The sequence below is a fragment of the Sciurus vulgaris genome, assembly GCF_902686455.1.
Source record: "Sciurus vulgaris genome assembly, chromosome: 16".
Lineage (NCBI taxonomy): Eukaryota > Metazoa > Chordata > Mammalia > Rodentia > Sciuridae > Sciurus > Sciurus vulgaris.
In genome coordinates this window covers 27074801-27096513 of record NC_136477.1, presented here as the reverse complement: position 1 = coordinate 27096513, position 21713 = coordinate 27074801, and the positions used below count along the sequence as shown (strand labels likewise).

The following is a 21713-nucleotide window of genomic DNA, read 5'->3' as shown; positions in this document are numbered from 1 at the left end:
CGGTCCTGCCATTGTCCATCAGGGAGTATTTAGCCTTGCTTTTTAGTGTTGGGGACCCAGTCCAGATCTGGGGAGCCTTGATTTGTTTCATTCATTCAACAAGTATTTATTTATCGCCTAGTATGTGTCAACTATATTGCAGGCTCCCTGACACAGGGTCCTCTCTGCCTTGGTGTGGCAGAGAGGGGAGGATGGACACTAATTAGATCGTCCCAAACCGTATAAAATTGGTGTAAGAAATGTGAGATGTTCTCTGTTAGAGAGTTTGCCACACTTCCGTACATTTGAAAAATCTGTGCTCAGCGCCGGCCAAGAATCTCAAATTGCCTAGTTCCGTAAAGACTTCCCGGAGAACCCGACCCCTTCGGAGTAAGAATTGAGAGCATCAGAAGTATTTAGGTCCTTGGGATTGGACGCTTGGGACCCCGAAGGGAACAGAGCAGAACGGGACCTCCTCCAACCTCAGCAAGAGGCGAGCTCCTGATGGCTCAGCCTTCTGTCTGGCGGCAGGTAGTGGACAGGGAGTTGGAGGAAGGGGCTCCTGTTGGAGGGCCGGGTATTTCAAGACATTTACAAAGTTCTAGGGACTCGCTTCAGGTTTGGTTGCAAAAATCTACCCAAAGTGGTTAAGTTTCGAGAAGGCATTTCTGGGCGAGGCTTCAGGAAGAGCCGCATCCTGATTGGCCGCGATAGGCCAAGTAGGCGGGACTTTGAGTGGAAAGGGTTTCCAGGTTGTGCTTCTGGGCCGGGCTTTGGAGCGCGGGGACAGAGGGGTGGTTCCGCGCCTGCGCGAGTGACAGTTTTTATTACCTACTGTCTGTCTTGAATCCCCAGACTGGTCTGCTTCCCAGCGTCGTGATGTGGAGGCTGCAGGTTGTTCTGGGTCATCTCGCTGGCCAGCCCGATCCCGGTTTGGCACTACGGGCAGCGCCGTGCTTCAGTAGCTTCCCGCAAGCCTCGGCTGCGGACGTGGTGGTGGTGCATGGACGGCGCACCGCCGTCTGCAAAGCGGGACGCGGAGGCTTCAAGGTGAGGCCCCCGGGGACTGGAGCCTGGGGTGAGACAGTGGAGGGCCGGGAGCCGTCATATGCCAGGTGGCCCCAGGGGTGCCGCAGGCAATGGGAATGCGAACTGCGGTCGCTTTCTCTCTCTGCGGTGGGTATAGCGAGTCAGGCTCACCGCAGTTTCGCGTCCCGCTACAGGACACCACCCCCGACGAGCTTCTGTCAGCGGTCTTGACCGCGGTTCTTCAGGATGTAAAGCTGAGGCCTGAGCAGCTGGGGGACATCTCCGTGGGTGAGTGCACCACCAGGCTCTGCGCTGGGGTCTCCCAGTCTTCCCATCCTTCCAAAGTCCTGCTTCCACGCCTCCAGTCCCTGAATTGTCTCTAAGGGGAAATATGGAGTCCACTGACTTCGACGAGATCTCCTCCTGATAGCAGACCTAGAGAGACACTATGTTCCTCTTCCTCGTGCCTTCTTATTAAGAATGAGAAAAAGCAGGCATCCCAAATGCAGCCAATCTAGTCTAGGGGTTCCAGGACATTCTGGGAGGCAGACCAGAATGTCTGTGTCCTGACATCCTGTCTGTGCCAGGACAGAAAAGAATGTCAAAACCATCTAGTTCACCCCATCCTTTACAGATGGAATGACTGAAGCCCAGTGAATTTGCCCCAGAGCTAGAACATGAACCCAGGGTCTTTCAGGCCAACCTTGGTTCCCACCCATTCACCTCTTCCCTTGAAATATGGCAACATAGTACTTGATACTGTTTCATCCGCCAGATGCCACCACTAGGTCAGGAATCACTGTTTCTTCTTTCTGCAGTGACAGCAGGGCCTGGAGGAAGACACTCAGATATACATTTTCAGAATCTCATTTCCCTTACCCAAATACCAATACTGTTGTCCTTCAATCTTTGCAGTGTGTTTCTTTTTTCCTTCAGTCTTCCATGTTACTTTGAAGGGTAGAACACATGCCTAGTCTGTGCTGATTTGAAAGAGCAGGGTGCATGGGCAAGTCATTTAAAACCCTCCAGCATGGGGTCTTGTATATGACATGGCACACTGATATATGTCTGGCTGCCCTTACTCTGGACCCTGAAAATCCTGAACATCAAGTGAGACTGCCAAAAATTCATGGTCCTGAAGAAAGATCTTGAGTGTTTCCTCTCTGGTACTCAGAGCTGTACTCTATTGCCCACACACCACCTGACATTGAATAAAGGCTTTTCTGTCCATAGGAAATGTTCTTCAGCCTGGGGCTGGGGCTGTCATGGCCCGGATCGCCCAGTTTCTGAGGTAATCTTTTCTACCACTAGCTATGAGTTGGCTGTTTTGACTCTTGAGTGGGTCCTGGACCCAGGGAACTCAGTCTGTGGGTGGTGGATAATCAAATTGGATACCATGTCAATAGATGTCTGGGAAACCTGAGTGCTTTGAATGCTGCTCTTATGGACCCCAACCTTTCTCCCACTTTGAGGTTGGGATGTTACTGGCTATGAGCCAGGACACACAGGCCTTTGGAGTAGAGAAAAGGTTATCTGTGCCCTGATTTTAGCCAAAGTTAACTTGTTGCTTGTGTTTTGAAAACGTGGACTCTGTCCTCATCTGCCAAGTAAATAATCATATAAACATGCTGAAGAGATCTTGCTTCCTTTGCTAGTTGAGCAAGCTGGAAACTGCATTTCAGAACCCTGGGGCAGTGAGGAACCCAGGGAGAGCCCTAGTTGTCTTGCTGTTTAGCACTTTCCCTCCCATGATGGGCAAGGAGTGACTGTTTTTTTCAGTTGTAGATTTAAGACCCACTTGTTCTTTTTTTTTTTTTTTTTTTTTTTTTTTTTTGGTGCTGGAGATTGAACCCAGGGTCTTGTGCTTGTGAGCAAGCTCTCTACAACTGAGCTATATCCCCAGCCCAAGACCCACTTGTCTTTATCTTTTCATTTGCATTGAGTAGAAATAATAGGTACAGTAGCCAGTAACAGAACAGGAAAACCTCTAGGAATTTGGAAAGCCTCAGGTTGCTTACCTGCAGTTCAGTGTCTCCCATTATTTGTCTCCAGACTAACCTTCCAGCCTCATCTCTCAACTGGTTACTCACCTTAATTTTTCCTCTTACTTTTTCTCCTTCTTCTCTTTTTGCTCTATCCACCTACTGACCTCCCTGCTCTCCTCATTCTGTGCCTGGGGAGTGTTGTACCTCTCTCTGCCCTAGCTAAACCCTGCCCAAACAATCTCACCACTTGGACCCTGCTTCTCCAAGTTCTCAGGCTTAACATGAGAGATCTTCCTCTTGGATAGGAGTCTTGTGCTTCCCTTTGATGTGGCCTTGCCATCTAGTCTTGCTATTTTAGTTTCCCCTTGTGGATTCATTTTCTCTGTGTTGGCCAAGCATCCTCTAGGCATTCTATAAACATCTAAGAACTCATGCCCATTAAGTATTTAGTTAAAACTTGGTGGATTGGCTAAAGAGGTGATAATCAGGTGGAATGGATTTAGGACATCTGGGAAAGGTTCAACAGGCCTAGGAAGTCCCTTCAGAATTTGACCCAATCAGTACCTCCAGGATTACCAAGCCTGGCTGCCCATCACAATCACCAGGATGCTCAGTGAACTCTCTGAAGTTTTAAGTGGATCTGAGTATGGCCTGAAAATGTCACTAGGGCTTTGTACTGTTTGCCAAGGAAGGATTCATTGAAAGGGTCAGTTCTCTATTACCTTCCAGGGTTAAGCCCATGGTGAGACCCTTAGAAGCTCCCAGTGGATGGGATGTTAGAACCCAGCAGAGCTCTTCTTCCAGGTGGGAACAGGCTCTTGGGGAAGAGAATAGGAACATAATACCCAGTCATGTAGTTACTAGTAAAGTTGGAGGGAGGATATGGCTGCTGGTCTCATACTTGACCATGGTTTTTGCTCTGGTAGCTTGTCCCAGCAAAATGCCCTCTCCTCTGAACTCTGGGAAAATAGATGATCAGTTTTCACTGTTGAAATTTCAGAGGGACAGAAAAAATGACCCCTGTGACCCAAACAGGCTTCCCTCTCTCTAGGTTGAAGAAACTCATAGGATGGAAGGATATGTGCTCGTAGGGCCTGGGGAGCAAGTGCCTGCAGAGATAAGGTCTGCCCAGTATCTGTCTACTCCCATCGCATGGATCTGGCCTGGCATGGGCTCAGGGTTACCAGGTTGTTCCCCTGATCTTTGCACCCTCTGAATGGGGCAGTCACATGGCCCTGGAGCACAGGCCTGCTGTCCATAAGAGCTTGGCAGGCAGGGTTGCTGACTGCGCCTCTCATCTTCTGTTCCAGTGGCATCCCAGAGACTGTGCCTCTGTCCACTGTCAACAGACAGTGCTCATCAGGGCTGCAGGCAGTGGCCAACATAGCTGGTAAGTTGGGACTGGGTAGTGCCCTCGGCCAGAGCTTGGACTTGGTCCTGCCCCTGAGGGTTAGGGTCAGTGATGTTGCTGTCCCCTAAGTCAGCAGTGAGCATTTCTGAGAGGACTCTGAGCACAGAAAGAGTGCAGGAGCTTACCTTGCCACTGCCCCACTCCTCTTCGGAATGCTCCTGTGTCTTCATTTCTGGGGCTGGGCTGCATGGCACCTGGAGAATAGGATGGGGGCTCTGCTGCTCCCAAGACAGACAGACCTTGGTCAAAGATGGTTATGAAATGCTTTTGTTGCAGGTGGCATCAGAAATGGGTCTTATGACATTGGCATGGCCTGTGGGTAAGACTTTCTTTCTGCCAGAGCTCCTTAACCAACAGTGACGATCAAACTAACTTCCCTGTCCTCAGTTCTCAGAGGCCTTGATTTCAGGATCATCCTCTGGCTCCTTTAGGCAGCCGGCTTGATGTGGGTCCCTCTGGATGCAGTCTAGGAGTGACCCCCAACTTGGGCTGCTCAGGAAAAGCTCACATCTAAGCACTTGCAGGGGAGGGCAGGTGGCCTCCAAGCTTTCTTTCTTGGAAATCTGTCAGACTGGAAATTGTGGGCAGCATGTTGGGAAAATATACCACTGGGGCTTCCTTCTGTGACTTTTGTTGATTTTCACTGCTATTGAGAGAGAAATGGAAGTTTCAGTTCTCCAAACCTAGGGACAGCTCCCTACTGTATGTCTCTTCCTTTCTCTAGGATGTCTTTATCCCTACCCTGATACCAAGGTGGAAACTTCTGATTGCCCACGAGTTCTCAGAGACATAGTCAAATCTCTGGTGATTTGGTCACTGTCACCTTTACCCACTGTGGCTCCATCTTTACCTGCAGCACATGGAGCCCTATGAGTTTGTGAAGAACCTCCAAGGAAGGGCAGGGTGCTGGACCCTGACTGGGGGCTTCTAATACTGGGTGGGCAGGCTGAGGAAGGCATTGGTAAACTGAGGAGGTGACCAGACCTGGTTCTGATGTCTTCTCACTGTCTTTCAAATTCTCTCTAGAATTTTTCTTGACAAAAAGTATCACTGTTCCTTAACTAGGTCCTAGTTGATCTGCGTGGGGTTGTCCCAACTTATGTTTCAAAGGAAGAGAGCAAATACTACAAATAGGGACTTTGTTATGACACAGGTCACTGCCCAGCCTGCCTTTTGATATCTTTCTTATTACACTCTTACTGGGGGAGAGCAGGTGTAGAAAATTGAGGTGAAGTCCTGGAGCCTTAATGAGTCCCATAGGGGGCTTCTGATTCCCAAGCAGGATGAGGATTCTTGTGCTTGCGCACTAAAGATCTGGAACAAGGCAACACCCATATCCAATCTGACAGTCTTCAAGGGTTTGAACATGTAGTATTGCCCAGAGCATCCTAGGTAGAAGGGAGCTCCTGGGCTAAGCTGCATAAATTGGGGTCAAGGCTGAATGATCATGGGCAAATTACTTACTCTCTGGACCCCCATGTCCTAGCTATAATAGGAGGTACTACCTGAGCTTCGTCAATGCTTATGAGAATATTAAATGAGGTCAGGTGTGGTGGCACACGCCTGTAATCCCAAGAACTTCCACTGACTCTGGAGGCTGAGGGAGGAGGATTGTAAGTTCCAGACCAGTTTCAGATACACAGCAAGACCCTGTCTCAAAGTAAAAAATAGGCACAGTGGTGCGTACCTGCCAGCGACTGAGGAGACTGAGGCAGGAGGATCACAAGTTGGAGAACAGCTCCAGCAAAAAGAGAAAAAGAAGAAGAGGAGGAGGAGGAGGAGGGGGGGGGGAGGAGAAAGTGGAATCATAACCTAGCTAATACTTTGGGGTGTATAGCATGGGGTAGACACTGTTTGAAGCCTGAAAAGAGTTCAAACTAATGCTGGTAACACAAAGCACTAGTCAAGGTCATCTGTTATCATTTTTGAGGTCTCCCCTTCCCTGGTCCTTCTTGATCCTTTTACACTGGCCACCTCACTTTCCTCTCAGAACATTGCACCTCCTTGTCTGTGCACGTCAGATTGCTCTTTGATGTGAGTTTTTATGTCTTCTCCCCTCTGAATTCATAGGCCCTGGAGACGGGGCCTGGGCATATTGGATATGTTTGTGGTAATGTGGTATATACTAGAAAGCTTTCCTCAAAAACTGATAATTGGCTGGTTCCGCAGATGTATAGGGAAGTAAGCTTCCACCCCTGGAAGTACAGACTGTGCAGTGTGCTCTGTCCTGGGGTGGAGGTAGAGACAGGGCTCAGCAGCCTGCCAGCTCAAGCTCTGCCTTGCTTGTCTGTGTCTCCTAGACATGGCACTGCACTTCCCAAGGGCTCCCTGGCTATTTTCCAACACTTGCCACATGCCCCATATCCTTGGGTGTGTTCCTGTTAGGGCTCAGCTCCTTCTTCCTTCTCCTCCTCCTTAGGGTAGAGTCCATGTCCCTGGCTAACAGAGGGAACCCTGGAAATATTACTTCGCGCTTGCTGGAGAATGAGAAGGCCAGAGATTGCTTGATCCCCATGGGGTGAGTGCCCATCTGTAGCTCCATGTACCTGTGCCCCCAGGCTCTGTCTCTCTAGGAGCAGGCACTAGATAGTCAAGCAGGGCATATGTCAGTAGTAGACTTTGGGAGTCTAATCTCATTCCTGCAGAGTATCTTCAACCCCTGAACAGTCTTATTTGGCCATGTATGTGCAGGTCCTGAGGAACTTTCTCATCTGTGACTGGCAGTGCCAAGGCTTGGCCTACTTCCTGTTTTTGGCATCTGCTCTTTAGGGACTCTGAATATGGCACTTGATGTTGTTTATGCTTCCTGTTCCTCAGGCCCCCAAATCTCTGAACCTGAGTTTCCAAACATAGCCCACCCTGTCATGCCCCCTCTGAGGTGCTCAGTGACAAGTAGGCAGATAGCAGTATCCCTCCAATCCTTGGGAGCCTAGAGTGTTGAAAGCTGGGAGCTTTTGATCCCTGAACATGCTGGTGAGGGACCTGGGGCCTGTCAGATGCAACCTGTGAAGTACGCTGCATTGGTCCAGCACCTTGGTCAGCAGCCAGTGCCATTAAATTCTGTGCATCTACAGGGCCTGTGGGCAGGGAGGCCTGCCTCCCATGGATGTATGAGGAGATTGAGGCTGGAGAGGACTCTGTCTTAGCTTGGTCCACACACTGAATCTCCAAGGACAGTCTGAAAAACAGAAGCTCAGGCTCCAAGGCCTAGCTATGGATCTGGGCTCCTAGGATCAGGACAGGCCCAGCCATGGGGAGCAGAAAGCCAAGGTTTGGCCTTTCCAAAGGCCAGGTGGCATTCTCATCACCCCATGTGAAAGCGCTTGCCCTTGAGGCATAGGGGAAGCTGGCCAAGTGTGGCAGTGAGTGCCCCAATAAACCTTCCTTCCCCTCTCCTCTGTGCTGAGGCAGCTCACCCAGCTGTGCTGCAAATGCAGGCTGCCCTCCCTCTTTTGTGAGAGGGTGTCTTTGATGTATGAACTCTGAGCATCTGGCCAGCAGTGGTGACTCCTATCTGCCCCATGCCCATGCTGGGAGTGGGGTGACATTGCCTGATTCCTCACTACTGTCTCTGTGGCATGCATGGCCCTGGTCCCCAGGATGCCAGAGCTATGCCCAGCTGGGGAACTATTTTGTCCTAGGATAACCTCGGAGAATGTGGCTGAGCGGTTTGGCATTTCACGGGAGAAGCAGGATACCTTTGCGCTGGCCTCCCAGCAGAAGTGAGTGCTGCTTGGGGTGGGACCTTGCCAGGGCTGGAAGGTGAGATTGTGAGGCCATCCTGAGTGGTCTGAGGTCTGAGGTGGACTGGTCCCAAGGGTACAGTAGCGTACTAGGGGGTTGCAAGTCTCCTCTAGCTGGAAAATGGAAAGGAAGCAGTGCCATTCTGAGCTGGTGGCCCTTCCCTGTTGCCCAGCTGACTGCCCGTGCTGAGTGCCTTCTCCCTATCTGGGCCTCAGTTCCCCCTCTGTTCTTAGGGGCATTAGAACCAGAACTCCTCTCTAATTAGCCACTGTGCGGGAACTGAACGTGGTAGCTAGAGGCTTCCTGGGGACCTGGAGTGTGGGACCAACGATGCTGTGGACTTGCTCTGTTAGCTTCTTGAGCAGGCCTGGGTCAGCCTGAGCATCCCGAGCCCAGGGCAGGTGCTGACATCACAGAATCCCAGGGGCTCAGGCCTTTGGGGCAGCAACAGACTGGGTGGGCAACCCTGACAAGGCTGAGGAAGGACAGCAGAGATGGAGTGGTGCCCCGGCCAGGTGGGCTTCTCCAAGGCAGGGACAGTTAGCCTCTTGGGTCAGGTAGGCATGTGGGCTTTGTTGGAAGCTCTGGATTCCTCCCATTGAAATGCCCCTAGGTGTTGTAGTATCATAGGGTCGTAAGGGTAACCCTAAATGCCTTGGGGTTCAACTCTGTTTGAATTGGAAAAGAAGTCAAGGAGTATGGAATACGTCACTTTAGATTTGGGGGTCCTAGGGAAGGGGTGCAATTCAGATGTTGGGGTCAACCAGGAAAGCTGGCAGAAGCCATCACGAATGTTCCTGAGGCTCCAACCTCAGTGGAGCAGAGGCAACCGACAAGCTCAGTTCTTGGATGAAGGGCTCCCTTCTCCCACTTGAGTTTGGCATTGGCCATGATGTGGGTACCTGGGGTCGGCAGCAAAGGAGGCACCGGATCACCCCAGGCAAGCCTCCCCCTCCCTAGGGCAGGGTTTCCTCAGGACATCCAGCCAGTTCCTCAGGTGTTCCCTAGGACTAGACATGTCCCTGAATTCAGCAGGCTAAAGTTGCGTGTCTGCCACAGTGGGCCAGAGTGGGGACATGAGGAAGGGAGCTCCAGGGAGCTGAGCCTGCTGTCTGCTGCTGGCAGGGCAGCAAGAGCCCAGAGCAGGGGCTGTTTCCGTGCTGAGATTGTGCCTGTGACCACCACCATCCACGATGACAAGGGCACCAAGAGGAGCATCACTGTGTCCCAGGATGAGGGAATCCGCCCCAACACCACCATGGAGGGCCTGGCCAAACTGAAGCCCGCATTCAAGGATGGGGGCTCCACCACAGCTGGTGAGCATGGGCCAGACCCGGACTGGGCCATGGCTGGAACAGGGGCTGCCACCAGGCACTGCCACTGGGCTAGCTCTTCTACTGTGGAGCCTGGAGTAGACCAGGTCCCTCAGCAAGGACGCATGGGAGGTCAGATTCTCCTCTGTTTGGCCCTGATGCCTCCTCACCCCAATACTTCCTCCCCAGGAAACTCTAGCCAGGTGAGCGATGGGGCGGCTGCCATCTTGCTGGCCCGGCGGTCCAAAGCAGAAGAGTTGGGCCTCCCCATCCTCGGAGTCCTGAGGTCCTATGCAGTGGTTGGGGTCCCACCTGACATCATGGGCATTGGACCTGCATATGCCATCCCTGCAGCCTTGGAGAAAGCAGGTCAGTCCTCTCCTTCCCACCCTAGGCCTGAGTCCCCTCATGTCCTGCTGCTGGGTACTGGGGGAGGCCCTGTGGGTGCTGCAGAGTGAAGGTGGGGCAGACTGGCACCCTATACCCAAGGCCTTCGTGACCCATAGCTGGGACCCATTCACCTGTCCCAAAGTTCCAAGCACACTAGGCAATTGTGGGCCTGCATGGGTCTGGGGAGACTCAGATGCCTGCCAGGTACCTCTATCACCTCAGGTCTGTACCTTGCCTGCAGGGCTGACAGTGAATGATGTGGACATCTTTGAGATCAATGAGGCCTTTGCAAGCCAGGTGAGTCTTAGTCTCACCATTGCTTGGGCCCTGGGCACCCAGTGGGAGCCAGTGGACAAGCTGCTCAGCGGAGGCGGCCAGAGTCTCTAGGCACTGCTCTGGCTCCTTCCAGGCTGTCTACTGTGTGGAGAAGCTAGGAATCCCCCCTGAGAAGGTGAACCCTCTGGGAGGTGCCGTGGCTCTGGGCCACCCGCTGGGCTGCACTGGGGCACGACAGGCCATCACGCTGCTCAATGAGCTGAAGCGCCGTGGGAAGAGGTGAGGCTGCTCCCCATGGGGTGTCCTGGGGTGTTGTGGGGGATGCTGAACTGGGGTGTCGACACGGGGGGCTGGGGAGGTCAACATTCACGCATATGCACTTTGAACTGGGCATACAGGGGCATGATCCCTGGTGTCCCTGAGGGTCAGCCTTGAAAGAGCCTCTGGTCTCAGAGGGCATCTGCCACTGTGATTGTGTGCCGAGGTGGGGTGTCAGGGGACTGATTTCCCACAGATCTGATCTTCTGGTTTTGCATCCCCTGTCAGGAGGCCTTGGTGGGGGGTTTGGTGGTTGGGCCCAGAGTGCCTGTGCCGCCAACGCAGTTCCCTTTGCCAGGGCGTATGGAGTGGTGTCCATGTGCATCGGCACTGGAATGGGAGCCGCCGCTGTCTTCGAATACCCTGGGAACTGAGTCCCTCGCTCAAGGCACTACCCAGATGGCCCTGCTCTGGCCGCCAGAGAGTGACTCTAGGGAACAAATCCACCTGGGACATTCAGCACTGGTGGTTGCAGTGGGGACAAATGAAGGCACGTCCACTATTTCAAAACTGTGAACACTGATGATGCAGTACAAGAAGGGGTGGCATATTGGGCCATACCACCAGGTCCCCTCTAGCTGGGCCAGACAAAGTCAGTGTGCATCACCCAGGCCACAATGCCATGCAAATCGTAGGGAACTGTGGCCTCATGAATGCGGTACAGCGACATAGTAAATGTGTGGTATCTCATCTTGGTGGCTCTGGATTTTTCCAAGGGTTTGTGTTTTCCTTGCTGGATCTCTGTGTGCTCCAAGTGGTGAGTCTGAACTGCCATGGTCTCCATGGTGGTGTGGCCTGTTTTTTGTGTTAGGTCTGGGAACTTATGAAGCAAGGCCTAGGCCAAGACCATTGCTCTGGACGGGGCTTTTCCATTCCAGGAGCTGCTCAGAACTCCCCAATCCATGTCCCCATCCAGCACACCTGTTCCTTAACCTGCACCATCTTGTTCCCTCAGCTCGGTCTGGGGCTGAGGGGTGGGATGAGCCTCAGAGCCTGTGAGGTTCCATGAATCTCTCTTTGTAGGAACCTGGCCCTGGAGCCTTGGGCACAGGACTTCTCGCCTAGCATTCCTTCTACCACCAGTGTGGACTCATATAGCTCATTGCTCCTTGGGAGAGGTGGGGCTTAGGTCAACAGAGTCCTGAGTCCTGTGACAGTGTCAGGGAAGTGAGGAAGAGTTGTACCTAGGAGTGAAGAACATCTGAATGGTGATGGACATTGGGGTCGCATTGGTGGGTAGCACCTCCAGCAACCCACTCCCTGGGGAGACCCCAAAGCCCTCAGCCTTCTTGGTGGTGATCCTACGTCAAGAGGAAGATCCTACGTCCTACGTCAAGAGGAAGGGAAGACACACAAGGGGACAAGCAGCTCCATGTGTTATGCTGGAGGCCTTCACTTGCTCCAGGTCAGCCCATCCTCTCAGGAGTCACCTTTGGTCTTACCAACACCACAGTGCAAGACAAATGGGTGTCACCAGCCCTAGTGTACCATACTGCACAGATTGGACACATGGTCACAGGACGTGGGTTTGGACCCAGCTCCACCAGAAGCAGTAAGCAAGTTGACCATCAGCATGGCCCAGTAGCTCCTCAGCTGCTGAGATTTATAGGTAGACTTCCCAGACTCTGTTGGTTTACAAAACAGGTTCCAAAGTCCACCTCGCTGGTGGAGAGCTACAGCTTGGGCACAGCCACAATGACTGACAGGGTTACTACCTGGGGGACAAAGCCTTTGACTCAGCAGGGAATGGAGCAACCTCATCCACTGCTGTAGGATCTGAGCTTGAGAGTCACTGGGACACAGGAAACCTCGCAGTCTGCAAGCATCCATAGTTCTAAGCAGAGCACCAGCAGCAGCATAGTTAGTGGCAGAGTCCACATCTCCATCAAGAACAAGAGGTGGTTATCATTATGATTGGAAAGAGGCCACAATGGCAGCATCTGTTCTCCCTACTGTCCCTTCCAACTTCACTGTTATAGAGCTTTGTGCTCTGCTTCAGGTTGGTAGGTCGGTCAACCATAGGGTTTCCTTCTCCTCTCCTTTCTCCTCCCTCTTCCTTCCCAAAGAGCCCAAGGCATTTTCTCAGGTTGCTAAAAGTAGGTGATACTTTCACATTTGGAGCTGAGTTCTGTTTTTCCCTTCTTTGCCTACTGCAGGCCCAGGAAAGTCTGGCTCAGCCCCTATCCCAGCTCAGCCTGCTGGGACCCAGACTAGTCCAGGATGCCTGGGTAACAGCCCAGCAGCGCCCCCACCTGGACATTCATTCCGCAAGTGCTGCCCCACACCTTTTTCTGTGCCCAGAATCTTTTTGTTGCAGAGACAGCCCTGCTCACCCTGAAGAATCAGAGGCTAGAGGAGAGGGACAATAAGCAAACCACCCTTTGCTATCCAGAATGACCAGGGCTGAGTTCTGGCCACCTGTAGGCTGAGGAAGGACTTTGTCTTTACCCTAAGGCCAGTGAGGGGCCTGTGATGAGTTTGAAGCAGGGGTGTGTCCAAGTCTGCTTTGCTTTCTATAAGATCTCTCTGGCTGCTGTTGGGAGGTAGGCAGAAGGAGCACGAGTGGGTTGAGGACATCAGTCAAGTGGCCAAGACCAAAAAGACCTGCAGGATGAGGCATGGTCTCCTGCCTCCCAAAGACAAGTCTGTGGACCTAGCTCAACAGATTTCCCCAAGGAACCTGTTGGCAACACAAATTCCTGGACCCTAAGGTCAACAGCAAGTCAGTAAGATTCTTTATTAAGATCTTAGAAATATTTGATTGTGTCTCCTAGATCTTTTCAACTATACCAATACAATTTCATGTAAGCGGCTGCAATGTTCTATACCAGTGTTGTCAAATTCAGTGACCAATAGCCACATGCAGTGTGAGGACTTGAAATGTGGGTGGACAGTATGACAGAGAAATTGCATTTTAAAATGTATTTAAATTAAAGTGTCCATTTGTTACTAGTGGCTATTGTCATGCAGAATCCCCAGACATACTAAACGGAGACTTTGGAACTGGGCCCTACAAATTTATATTTTAACAAAGTGATTCTGATAAATGTTCAAGGTTGAGAATCACTAAGTTCAATAATAAAACTACCACTGAGGTACACCCTCAGCCCTTTTCATTTCTTATTTTGAGGAAGGGTCTTGCTAATGATATTTGGAAGTTTGAAACTTTCTAAACAATGCTAAGTTTAAGAAAAAAAAAATCACTGCAGAAATTATAAAAATATAGAACAGAATGATAACAACAACAAAAAGATTGTGTATCAAAACCAGTAGGTTATAACTAAAACAATAATAGGAGGAAATTTTAGTCCTTTTGCTTATATTAATAAAGAAGAAAGACCAAAAATCAATGAGGTAGGTATTTCAACTTAAGAAGTTAGAGCAGAATAGCTACATATGCCCATCAAATATGTAAAATAATGAGGATAAAAACTGGGGGTTGGGGGTGTAGAGGATGTGCTTACTATGGGTTCAATCTCCAGCACTGCAATCCACCCCCCCCCCCAAAGGAGAGAGAGAGAGTGAAATAAAAAAACAAAGATAAAAAAGGCCCCAAATTGGTTATTTGAAAAGATTAATTATATGGGCAAATACAAAAACATATGCCAATTCCAATTTTTTTCTTCTTCTTTTTTTATTTTATTTTATCTTATTTTATTGAGATGGGGTCTCACTGTTGCCCATGCCGGTCTCAAACTTGTGGGATCAAGTGTTCCTCTCACCTCAGTCCTCTTACTAGCGGGAACTATGTGCATGTGCCCCTGTACCTAGCAATTTCAGTTCTTTAAAAGAAAGATAAGTGAAGACCCAAGTAAACGAGATTAGGAATTAAAAAGGGAAAGTGAGGCCTGGGGACCAAGCCCATGGCCTCAAACATTCTAGGGGAGGCTAGGCTACCACTGGGCTACACTCCCAATCCCCAAATGTTTCTCTTCTTATAAGGACACTGGTCACAGGATTGGAGCCCATCCTAATCTAGTATGACCTTATCTATGAAGATCCCATTTCCAGATAAGATCACATTCACAGTACCAAGAGTTAGAACTTGAACATATTTTTTGGGGGTTACATAATTCTACCCACTACACAGCAATAGTTCATTTATTTTCACACGTTAATGAAAACATTCAAGAATGTGCATTTAGTATAGTTCAAATGTTCTAATAGGATGTTTTAATTTTCCTGCTTTCTGTACTAGGGATTGAACTTACATGCAATCTACCACTGAGCTACACCCTCAGCTCTTTTCATTTCTTATTTTGAGAGTGTCTTGCAAAATTGCCTGGGTCGGCCTTGAACTTGAGATCCTTCTGCCTCAGCCTCCTGAGTAGCTGGAATTGCAGGTGAACTCTATGGTGTCTAGTCATTTTCCTGCTTTCTAAATAGTGTGTTGTATTTTTATTTCCTTCTCTAACCCAGTAATTATTTAGGAGAATGATTTAAAAGTTCTAAGTAGTTCAACATCCCCTCAGTGATTGTCTTCTTTTTCTTTATTTTTTAGACCAAAACTTAACAATTCAGAGTGAATTAAAATGCAAAAATCATCCTATAGACACCAATTTCTAAATCTCATTCCCACCAATAAGTGTTATTGACAATACAGAGCTTATATTTCTGAACTTTTCTTTCATGTATACAGAATTACTGACCTCATTTAGTGCTCAGAGTGGGGGAAGGGTAGATTCTCAGGGAAGAATGAAAATGGAGCATATTCACAACATTTAATTTTCATAAACCAATTTGCCTCTAATGTGAGTACAAACACACAAACTGCAGGTATATTCACACTGGTAAAATAAACACTTTTGTCTTTAGAGCTCTTTATAGAGTGTTTGCTTAAACATAAAAGTCTACCCAACTTTTCTCCAGATATAAATGCAAAATCAGCTTTTTAAAAATCTTAACCTCAACTGCATGAATTACTTATTTAACTAGAGGCAGGCACACCCCCACCCTCAAACTTGAACAAACAAAACTGTGATGTTTGCCCTGCTGGGGGCTAGAGTCCAAAATATTTATTTTCACTCATAACAGCTTCCCATTGATTTTACAGATAACTTTACTGCCTTTGTGATAGAATAGACAGAAGAAATATTTCATTTCTAAGATAGCCCAGGATGAAATCCTCTGTATATAAATATTATAAAATTGCAGATACATATAATAAATTAATGAATCTGAATTACAACTGATTAGTCTATTTCTTTTCCTAATTTCTGGTTATTTTAATTCAGTAACTTTTTTTTCATTGTTGATGAACCTCCATTTTATTCATTTATTTATATGCAGTGCTAAGAATCAAACCTAGTGCCTCACATGTGCTAGGCAAGCACTACCACTGAGCTATAACCCCAGCCCTTAATTCAGCAACTTTATCTTGTAAGCAGAAGGCATAGGAATCAAACCTACTAATATACTCCCAATTTTTCACTTTAAGAACTACTTATTCATAAAAATAAATACATAACCCTGGATGGTTTCAATATTTATGGATACTAATAAACACAGATTCAGGGATGTGCTGGTTAAAAACAACTAGTCTACTATTTTTAAATTAATAGTAAAATATATTGGAATTTTAAAATAAGGTATTTTAGGAGTCTGGGGCAGGAGGATTATTTGACCGTGGGAGTTCAGGGCCAGCCTGGGCAAGGTAGGAGAAACCTAGTTGAAAAATAAATAATTAAATAAATAATAAAATAATGCATCTTTATGAAGACACACATTTTCCTAAGAATTTTTGTGAAGAAAAAGTTTTATGTAAAATCCATTGGATGTGGTTGCAGAAACTTCAAAGGAAGAACAGTGTTCTAGTGTTATTTCACTGGAGACCAGAAAACAAGAATTGGATTTACGTTTATCTCCACTTTCTTATTTTACAATGAGTTTTGCTATTCTATTTACTACATAAAGTTTTTTCTGTCTTTGAAAAGCTGATATCTAGTGCTTACTCCCAGATGAATTAATTCTCACTGATTTCTGTTCTGATGCAATTTATTCAACTGAAATACACCTAGATTCAAAAAAATGCAATAATTCAAAATCAAAGACTTTGCTAATAGAAGAAAATGCAGGCCAATGTCTTTGTAGAATATGTAGTAACAAATCTTTGTGGCCTTAGGGTAGGAAAGCACTTCATAAGCAAGATTAAATAGCCTGAAAAATAGGACCAACAAGTAGGGATTTTAATTGTATTCAAATTAAAGATTTCTAGTCAACAGAGGGTAGGATGGACGAAGCTAGTAGATAAATGGCATATTGGGAGAAGATATTTGCAACATATAAAACCTACAGGGATTTTACATCTTGAGATATAAGAAACTTTTGCAAATCCACAAGGAAAAAAATACTAGGTTTAAAATGTGAGCATAGGACCGGGTGTGGTAGCACATGCCTGTAATCCTAGCTGCTTGGGAAACTGAGACAGGAGAATGGCAAGTTCAAAACCAGGCACAGCAACTTAGCAATGCCCTAAGTCACTTAGTGAGACCCTGTATTTAAAAATTTAAAAAGGGCTGGGGAATGTGACTCAGTGTTTAAGCAACCCTGGGTCCAATCCCTGGTACCCAAAACAAGACAAAACAACAATAAAAACAAAACAAATCCAAAAAATCCAAACTGTGGAGAAAGGACAGAAGCAGAGAATTCACTGAATGGGAAACACAGTGGCTAAGGAATATACAGAGAGATGCCCAAATTAATCTATAATGAGAGAACTGCAAATTAAAACAATAAGAAGACATTGTCCCTCATTTATCAGTCTGGAAATAGAAGGTCGGAAATGCCAAATATTAAATATAGGATGTGGGCCTTGTATATTCCAGGTGGGAGTGTCTACTGCGTGGCATAGCCAACCTCAGAAGGCAGTTCAGCACCTCTTGGTCAAATCAGTTATGCACACATTATATAAACCCTACTGCCACATAAAACTCAGACACATTCTTTCACGTAGGTCCATAGGCCCATGGAGGAGGACATTCCATGAGCACTCTTTGCATTGAACTGGAGTTCCCACATGGACTGGGGGCCTGGGCAGTAAAATGTGGTGTCAGCTCACTATCAAATATGATCAAGTAGAATAGGAGTTCCCAAGATTTCTCCCTGCATAGCACCCTTAAAGTCTCAACAATTTTTTTAGGTGCTCCTTGGTCAAAAGAAATAACAGTTCTGGTTACTCATGGTGTTGTGCTATAAGCAGTTAGGTCCAAAGAGCTTAATTCATTTTTCATGTATCTTCCCCTCTAGCAGTGCAGATCTGGGGTATTGCAGATTTCCCCCAAAAGGCTTATAGTGGCCCTATAGGTTTCCAAAACCCTTTCTTTAAGGGGAGATCAATATTAGCAGTGCCCAAATCAGACACTATGCAATCCTAGACCAAATAGCCCCTATGGGGACAATAACAAAATTGTCATAATAAACAAAATGAGTTCAAATGTTATCTTCGGTAAAACAAACAGGTTTGCAGTAAGGTCTGCTTAATACATTTTTGTGTCCTAATAACAATACTATAACAAGGTCACTCCTTTGGAGTTGTCCTTTGCTCCCCTCTCCCTAATCCTTTTAGGTATCCTCCCTTTTGTCCAGCATTCTAAATTCTAGAAAGGCCACCTAATTGGTTAAGATAAGATGTTAACTGCAAAAACTTTTGTTAGGTTTACAGAGCACAACCTCTGGTGACTTTTGTACCACTTTGCCTTAGTCATTAGTTTTGGTTGGTTTTTGTTTGTTTTGGTTTTTGTTTTGGTACTTGGGATTGATCCCAGGGATCCTCTACTATGGACTACATCCCCAGCCCTTTTTTTCTTTTTTCTTTTTTTTGTGTTTTGAGACAGGGTCTCACTAAGTTGCTTAGGGCCTCACTAAGTTGCTGAGGTTGGCCTTGAACTTGCAATTCTCCTGTCTCAGCCTCCAGAGCAGCTGGGATTACAGGCTCTTGAACCGCCATGCCTGGCTTAACAAGACTTATTTATTCAGGGGATGTGTGGGCCCATTGGGCGCTGTATAATTTCTCAAATGTTTGGATCAAATTGGACACGGAGTCCTTATTTGCAGTCTCAACCTTTTATATAGTACTTACTTGTGAGTAATTGCTTGCAATTACTTTTTCTGTGGAGTGTGGGTGGTGGTGGTAAGTAATTGCTTGTAAATTGCTGAAGATACAGCTTCACAAATATACATTATGGAAAGGAATGTAGCACAGTCTAATCCTGGAACTCAACCACACTTCAGGTTAGTAGCTCACATGGTACCTGGCATGTTAAGTATTTGGGGGGCTTAAAAAAAGTGCCACCCCGAGGTCTAGCATTTGGCATGCTGAGCTGAAGAAACAGTCTTAGAATCCAGGTCTCTGACCTTCCCTTTTTTTTCTCCCTCATCATGGAAAGTGTATCAAGTGTATCTCCCTCTCTCTCTCTCTCTCTCTCTCTCTCTCTCTCTCTCTCTCTCTCTCTTTGAAGTTCCCTTATCTGATTAAGGAAACTTCTTCCAAAAGAAATGCAATTGTTTTAAACTCCCTCCCTAGGAATTTCATCAAATAAGTAGGAAAGATTAACCAGGAATGAATTCTTCTCTTAGAGGCAGCTCCTGAAATTACCTGGGAGGCTTTATCTGCATAGTAAGTCACCCTTTATTCCAAGTGAAAGACCACTCCTCACTTTATTATAATTTGTCACAGCACCTCTCTCCCCTATTGATATGTAGTAGATAGACAAGAGCTGCAGGGACAGCAAGTTAAGGGAATAATTCTATAGACTGACCTATGGACTCTACACATTTTCTTTTAAGAAGTCATTTACTCAAGGCCGTTCTGACTCTGGAGTGAGTCAATAGGCTGTATTACATTCCTTGACAAACAATATGTTACCCCCAGGCTTTTCTCAGGGTTGAGGAATGCATGTCCAAAAACTCCTCCTCTGATAAAATGAACAAAAGTTACCCTGACCCTTGCTCAACCAGGATGAAAAGGGGACATTTGTGACCTTTACACAGACCATTGATTCCAAGACTCAGGAAAACAGGATAATTAAAGGCAATGCTCACTGACTATAAAATCTGTAAAAACAAATTCCAATTAGGTCTGGTCAGTGCATCAAGGCGACTGAGAATTGCTTTAGATCTTTAGCATGTCATTTTAATCTTATTGTAGCCAGGTGCAGTGGTGCACCCCTGTAATCCCAGATATTCGGGAGACTGAAGCAGGAGGATTGCAAGTTCAAGGCCAGCCTAAGCAATTTAGTGAGGCCCTAAGCAACTTAATGAGACCCTGTCTCAAAATGAAAAAGAAAAGGGCTGGGGTTGTGATTCAGTGGTAAAGCATCTCTGAGTTCAATCCAGGTACCAAAAAAAGAAAGAAAGAAAGGAAAAAAAAAGAAAAAGAAAGAAAGAAAATTTCATTGTAATTGTAAATCCCCCCACCATGGGTTTTGCTTGGGATCTTATGGTTAAATCATGCATAGTAGGGGTTTAAAAATCTGATGCAATCTTACTGTCAGTCAAAAGGTAGTACCTGAGCGGTACTATCTAGAAAATTCCTCCTCCTACCCCAATAAAACTGAGCTCTCAAGGAAAGTAATGTCTACCTCGACTCTGAGATGACCCACTCTATTATCCTTTGAAGGTGATTTACTCCCTCCTCAAATAAACTTTACTATACTTTTATTCTATTTTTTTGTGTCTTACTTAAATTCTTCTCTTACAAGGACACAAAAGTGAAAAACTATGCAAACTCCAGTAACACTAAAAAGGTGTTTAAACTTTAACCACTGGGTTTTTCTTTGTATTTCATGTATTTATGGCTCCCGTGCACATGTTCACGTTCATAAATTTGTTATGCGCTTCTCTCGTTTACTTGTCTTTTGGTATAGGGATATTGGCTGCCACCCTTTATAATGGACAGGAAAGAGATCACCCCCTTTTCTGTCCCTGCAGAATCATGTGTTTCCTTAGAAAAAGAAAAATATTCTACAGTACCCTTGTAGGTTCCCTGCAGCTTTCCACAACACCTTGGTACACAGTTTGAGGAAACAGGATTGGATATATAGTTAATGATGTGAATATGTCTTCAAAACAGTGTGGGAAAAAAAATTACTTAATCTGAGCCAGGTGGCATAGGCTGTAATCCCAGTGATTTGGGAGGCTGAGGAAGGAAGATTGCAAGCTAAAGGCCAGTCTCAGCAATTGTTATGGTTTAGATATTAGGTGTCTCCCAAAAGCTCATGTGCCAGGCAGTGCAAGGAAGTTCAGAGGTGAAATGATTGGGTTATGAGAATCTTAACCTAATCCGTGCATTAATTGTCTGAAATGGATTAACTGGGTAGTGGCTATAGGCTGGTAGTGTGTGGCTGGAGGAGGAGGGTTATTGGGGTTTATACTTTGGACTATTTGGTTTATATTTTCTATAAACCTTTGAGGTTTATATTTTGTGGTTGGTGAAGGGAGTTCTCTCTTTCTCTCTGATTTCTGGTACCATGTCCTGTCTTGCTTTCCTCCACTGTACTCTTCTACCAGGACGTTCTTCCTCATCTCAGGCCGTCTATGGACTGAGACCTTGAAACTGTGAGTGCCAAAAAAACTTTTCCTCCTCTAATTGTTCTTATCAGGCCTTTTTGGTCACAGCAGTTAGAAAACTGACTAAAAAACAACTTAGGCCCTAAGTAACTCAACAAGACCCTGTGTCAAAATAAAAAATAGATCCAGGTACAGTGACATATCTGTAATCCCAACAACTCAGGAGCCTGAGGCAGGAGGATCACAAGTTTGAAGCCAGACTCAGCAATTGAGCAAGGCCCTAAGCAACTTAGTGAGACCTTATCTCAAAATACCCCCTTTCTGAACACAGCATCCTGAGCAAACTTCCTAATGTGCAGATCTGATCTAGGAATTCTCTTTACCCTCAGATTGGAGTATCAGGTAGTGACTAGATACGAGAAGGCACCTTACTGTGGAAGGTAGGCAATCTGGTTACTGTGATACCACCCAATTTCTGCTTTGTAACTAATTCTGTTCAGGGGTTTTTAACAGGTCCTGGGTAAGGAGGTGGGTTCAAGCTCAGAGCAAAACACCAGTCTCAGGCCATGGGGATTCCAACCACAGAGTGATGCTGAGGGGTTTCCCCAAACTTCTCACCTACGAGGTTGTCCTTTCAGGGATCAACAGGGAGTACAACTTGAGAGGGATTGACAACTTAGAATAAATATATCTGTCTTCCTTTCTCGATAAAGGATCAAATCAGCATTCTTCCTATTTTGGCAAATGAGTTCTATGACCTCA

The 21713-nt window shown here is 46.8% G+C and overlaps 1 protein-coding gene across 2 annotated transcripts; it reads left to right on the top strand.

Annotated features, from left to right (window-relative positions):
- Nucleotides 1-826: 826 nt before the first annotated feature.
- On the top strand, nucleotides 827-11135 carry ACAA1 (acetyl-CoA acyltransferase 1). 2 transcript variants are annotated; one of them, XM_079115626.1, is made up of 12 exons: nucleotides 827-1029; nucleotides 1203-1296; nucleotides 2242-2299; nucleotides 4304-4383; nucleotides 4681-4723; nucleotides 6824-6922; nucleotides 8046-8126; nucleotides 9208-9464; nucleotides 9651-9830; nucleotides 10093-10148; nucleotides 10261-10406; nucleotides 10744-11135. In XM_079115626.1, exons 1-12 carry the CDS (start codon nucleotides 859-861, stop codon nucleotides 10817-10819), a joined length of 1341 nt encoding a protein of 446 aa, XP_078971752.1. In that variant the 5' UTR covers nucleotides 827-858; the 3' UTR covers nucleotides 10820-11135. The 2 variants fall into 2 exon arrangements, with proteins under 2 accessions (XP_078971752.1, XP_078971753.1); XM_079115627.1 differs by having other exon boundaries at nucleotides 843-1029; nucleotides 9274-9464.
- The last annotated feature ends 10578 nt before the right edge of the window (nucleotides 11136-21713 follow it).